Source organism: Chaetodon auriga, chromosome 4, assembly GCF_051107435.1.
Source record: "Chaetodon auriga isolate fChaAug3 chromosome 4, fChaAug3.hap1, whole genome shotgun sequence".
Taxonomy (NCBI): domain Eukaryota; kingdom Metazoa; phylum Chordata; class Actinopteri; order Chaetodontiformes; family Chaetodontidae; genus Chaetodon; species Chaetodon auriga.
The window spans coordinates 10,512,153-10,517,599 of record NC_135077.1 but is presented as its reverse complement, the minus strand read 5'-3'; the positions used below and the strand labels follow the sequence as shown (position 1 = coordinate 10,517,599).

The 5,447-nt window shown below is 43.5% G+C and overlaps 1 protein-coding gene across 10 annotated transcripts in view; it reads right to left on the bottom strand.

The window, feature by feature from the left end:
• Positions 1–518: 518 nt before the first annotated feature.
• The window catches only part of apbb2b (amyloid beta (A4) precursor protein-binding, family B, member 2b), a 47,731-nt gene continuing 42,802 nt past the window's right edge, over positions 519–5,447 (bottom strand). For 9 of the 10 annotated variants that reach the window (XM_076727822.1, XM_076727825.1, XM_076727826.1 and 6 more), the window contains one exon: positions 519–4,411. In XM_076727822.1, coding sequence (XP_076583937.1) covers positions 4,241–4,411 — 171 coding nt within the window. In that variant the 3' untranslated portion in view covers positions 519–4,240. The remainder of the gene's footprint in view (positions 4,412–5,447) is intronic. The other variant, XR_013077062.1, reaches the window with a different exon arrangement.

Below are 5,447 nucleotides of genomic sequence, written 5' to 3'. Positions count from 1 at the left end.
GAATCGGCATATTCTGACACTACAGTCAGAGGACTTCCATTTTGAAATTATGTATCTATTATTATATTCAAATTATTCTTAGAGATTCGTGTGTATATGATCAGCTGAATACTGTGAACCAGAATGTATTTAAGTGTGATTTTTACACCATAAAATGGCAGCCACCCCACCTGACCCCAAACATCATTTTAGCACTGTCCCTTGTTGAGAAAAGATGATCAGTTTAGTGTGTCACCCTTGTCTTTAGAGACCAATGATTCTAAATCAGGATGAATCTGAGGGGTCACCAGATGACAGAACGGATTTGGGAAAAAAGAATCTTCTTATTCTATGATGCTTTTTTTGATATGGAAATGGTGCTGAAATAATACTTCTCAGACTTCTAAAATCTTATCAATCACTCTCAATCAATTCATAAGAACTAAAAGAAGTAATGACAACAAAACTTTGATACAGCTTTAATGCGCACACGCACACACACACACACACACACACACACCCACACCAAAGCCAGGGGCTCCATTTTATAATGCTGTTTATTCTCACAATTGGTTACATTGATAAAGTGTACAAATCAGTGAGCAGCAAACGGAAGCCAACACATCCATCTGTGGGAAATATGTGTTTTTTGTTGTTTATGTGTGTGAGCTTGACAGAGATGCTGGGAGTCCACTGCTGTGATCATCTATCTCCTCTTCCTCCTCCTCCTCCTCCTCCTCCTGCGAACTGTTCAGACTAACAGTGGACTCCCAGCTCTCAGTGCACTGTACAAGGTGAAGATATATTCCTTTTTCTGCAAAGCGGAGCTTGTTGTAGCCTTGTGAGTTAACCAGGGACTGAGACAATGACACTGAGTCAAGAGACGTTTCCTGCCCCAACTAATAAAATCAGTATATACCTTTTATAAAATAGAATAAATAAAATAAAAAATAGTTCTGTTCAGTACATACAGGCGTTCTTTCAACCGTCCAAGGGCATGCAAGGCTTTTAACGTCTTTCCATTTCTCGAGATCAAAAGAATGCATAGATAATTGCTCAGTTAAATTCAGTATCAACTTAATTGACAACTGTGGAAATTTCCAATCGCCTCTCCTCTCCTTTTCATTACTTGCTCTCGTATTTTTCTTATCTACAACAATGTAGAATATCAGTATTTTACACTTTGGCCATTTGGTGAGTTCTCAAAAAAGGCATTTCATTACAAGAAAATAATAGAAAACTACAGACATTCAAATTGAAAACATAGCTTATAACAATGATTAATGCCAAATGTTACATTAAATGGATATTATGTACACACATATTTTGTCATTCACATTTCAACATCCTTGTGACAAAAGAAGGTGATGTGGCTGAGTTTTCTCATCAGAATCTCAATGACACTCCTAGCTCCTTCACTCCGTTAACTGTGGAGTTCAACATCAACACACGGAGACAATAAGCAAGAGTTTGACCGTCGGCTGAGCCCCGTCCCTCTGTAGCTACTGTCGCTATGTCTGTGAAGCGTTCCTTTCAGACATTTAATGCAGTTTAGGATCAGGGTGGTAGATTTAGCCCTAAAAGCAGTCATTTTTGAAATAAAGCAGACCTAAACAAAAGCAGCTTCTCATTAAAACCAGCCACCATTGATTTCGGCTGTTGAGATGACAACTGCCACAAGCAGATCTTATCAGCTCACTGGCGAGCTAATTAAGCTAATAATAGCTCCGTGAGTTGGTTGAATATGCTATCTCTAAAATAGATTCTCGTAAAAGGGGTGTTGAATGTGCAGTTGATGGCTATGTACACAATATCATGCTTAAAAGACTGAAGCTAAAGCTACATGTTTGGGTTAGCCTCCACAGCAGTTGTTGATCCATGTAGCAGACATGGAAATAAAGACACGGTGTTCTTGTATTGCAGAGTAGAGCTTGTTAGTGCTGGTGAGTAGAATAAGGAAAATTCAAATCATAACATAACCCTGTTCGGCTGCTGGGTTTACATACCTGGACAACCGAGACAGGTTAGATTTATGCTTTAACATTCATATTTTCAAACAGTTAATATCTTCAGGCTTTTGGGAAGAGGACTAACAAACGTGCTGGGTGGTCCTAACTCTAGCCTGGGGTTGCTGGAGCGAATCCAACAAAGTACAGAACAGAGCCGCTCACATTACCCTTAACTCTCTGACGGTGGGGAATACTACGCCAAACACACAAAATATAGTTAGATATGTAGCCTGACAAGTGCAGCTCACGTTACAGCAGAAAAACACACAGTTTGATCACTGTTGTTTGTGGTACTGGTTTTGTAAAGGTGACATAAAAAGAGATACAACCATCCAAACCTGTCAGTGTTTCTTCAGCCCTTTGCACATTGCTTTAACATGGAGAGCAATCCAAAATCTTGGCGGGCTGGCCATGTGCAGGTACAGTCCCTAAACTGTGATTGGACAACTGCTGCCCACTGCAGATGTTTAGGTGACGGTCAATTAAAGAGGCTTGATGTTAATCAGGTGCCCTACATCCGAGAGAACTGCCACTATTTTTGGTGCAATGACAGACTTCATCAGTTATTACCAAACATCCAGGCTGGTCAGATATGAAGGAGCTAGCAGCGCTGAATTGAGATTTGAGTGAGAAAAACTACAGAAAACAGATCAAAAGAGGACGAAGAAAGGTGAATTTGTGGCACTGATGAAAGCAGTCGCATAGTGAGGACAGAGAGAAAACAGAGAGGGCGAATTCAAGTGAACAGAACCCTGGAGACAGACAGACAGCAGCCCAGGAAAGTCCTGTGAGTTTGAGTCAACGTGTCTCTCTGTTGGCCTTCCTCTGGAAAAACATCCGAGGCTGGAGGTGAGACCCGTCTCTCTCCCCAGCTCACCTCCTCGCAGTTCAGATCTCAGCTGTGGACAAAGTCATCGCCACCATACCCAGGTACAAAAACACATTCCTCTAGTCTTCTTCTTTGCGGGATTCCTCGAGCACTTCTTGCGATGCCAATCCCCTTTTACGAGCGGACACGAAGTCTCTGAGGACTGATACTGAGCTTTAAAGGAATAATCGGTCATAAGTTCCTCCAGCATGTGAATCAAAGAGCAGCAGCGGCAGCATGCTGATGTGTCCTGTGTGTGGAGCAGCAGTCTGTTTACCAGAGAGCAGAGGAGGGAGGGGGGTCACACTCTGTCCGTCCCTGCATTCTCCTCCTCCATTATGGCTATCGTCTGTCATTTTCCGAGGGACGACAAAAGAATAACGGCGACAAGTAAACGGAAAGTGTGTGAAGGATGTTTCGGGTGAAAAGTCACCGCTCGTTTAGACCCTCCAGATTCATTTTTGCACAGTTGACGAGAAAGAAATAATAATAAAAATAATCATAATAAAAAAAACAAATGTGGCTTCGGATTTCTCACCCCTTCAGTCTCTGAAAGCAGCAGCAGTGTGTTGATATTGTCTAGAATGGTTCATTTTTATAGAAAAAGTTCATGCAGGATCAGTTGAACGGGTTAGAGTGTGAGATTGTGTACACTGACGGCCAAATCTCTTTAGTCTGTAGCAGCTTCTTTCTTTCATTCACTACATACTGATCTGAAAAATCAGACACAATGGCTTTCATGATTCCTCGCTTCCATTTACTTGACGACACAGTCTACTGAGGGTAATGAGAAAGAGGGACAGCGGGGAGAAGAGCCACTACAGACTAACAGGACAACCAGGTGAATGACAACGGGGTGTGGCCAGGTGTGCGAGGTCATGCTGGCAGCACAGGCACAGACACAAATACGACAAGAGCATGGAGAAATAAGCGGTTTGGGCAGCGCTGGGCTCGCTCGTCACACGTGCTGTGCTTTGAAGGAGCACGTCCTACTTCTTCAGTTTTTGCTCTCTTCTCCTCGCTCCTTCTCTGTGCTGAGGGGGATGAGAGTTACTTCTATGTACACGTATCACCTCTACGATGATCACTCCAGGGGTTTCTCTGGGGTTGTTCCTTCTCGATGTGGGATTAGAGTCTAGTCCTCTCAGTTATGTTGAGGAAACAGACTTGATTTGCTGCTAAAGAGCTGATAAACTCTTGAGGTGAAATTCCAATTTGACTCCAGAAAAGCGATGGAGCAGTGACAGGGTGTCCCAAACCCCAGGGCTTTGCTGTGTTTCCATGGTTACTGGGGTCTGTGATGGCAACAGGTTTTGGCAGCGATGCGACTAGTTACCATGGTGACTGGGGGTTGTGGTAGGGAGTCGGTACCGCCCAACCGCAGTTACTGCGGCAACTCGGTGACGGGCCTCTTCTGTTTGAGGGTGTCGATGAGAGACAGGACGCCTCTCTTCACGCTGGTCGAAACCCGGCGGGACACCGAGTCACCGGGGGGAGACGAGCCGCAGGCTTTCTGGGAGGGGGGTCGAGCCACCAAACACTTCTGGTACCGCAGCTGAAAGGCAGAGAGAGGGAGAAACAAAGAGAGACATCTTGTAAATAATACAGAGTTACAACTGCTGAGTATACAACTGTGGAGGTGTGTGTGTGTGTGTGAGTTTGAGTGAGTGTGTGTGAGTTTGAGTGAGTGAGAAAGGAAGGCTGGACTGGTGCAGGCTGCTAGCTGTGATCAATAGTAATGATGGATGATTCTTGTCACCATGAATCAGTTTTAGTGTGTGTGTGTGTGTGTGTGTGTGTGTGTCCATATAGCCAAAGTTCTGATGCGTGATCAATAGCCCAGCCAGCAGTCGACTAATCTTGTGACTCACACCCGGCAGAGAGGGCAGAGGATGATGAGTAACCTCCACTAATGGGCTGCATCATAGCAGAGCCACCACACCGGCCATTCTGGGTTTGGATTATACACATTGTGATAATAAAATAAAAGCATTATGAAAGGTATTATGTGTTCACAGTGGTTGCTAATTAAAAGTACATGTGTTCTCTTTGAAAGTGTTTCCTACACAACAGTGAACAGCATGTAATACAATCTACACACACTAAGCTTTAAACAGAAAATCTATACAAGATAAATTCCAAGGACGTCCTCGTTCAGAGACAACTGATCCTGAAGGAACGCCATATTTTAACTTTAGGAGGCTTCTCTTGAATTGAATGCATTTTTTACACCAACACTGCTTTGACACAGGGCCCCATTACAACCTGAACAGAGCACATGGGGTGGACAGTAAAACACCCATCTGTCAAGACAGACACTAAACTGCAGGCAAGGACTTTCCCTTTCAGAGGGAGAGGCTGTGAATGTCTGTGCCTGTCTGCATTTGTGATGATGACCTTAGTTTAAATCAAATTTGCAACATGACAGCATTCAATTAGGAATCAAGGAACCATTTCCATAAGATTTTTACCTATTTTAAGTACTTTGTTACACACACGCTCCATTTCCCACACCCTAACTATCGACTCCAGCCATTCCTTTAACCTAGTCACACTTGGCTTCCTGTCCTGTTGTCAGCTCTGCATTTTTT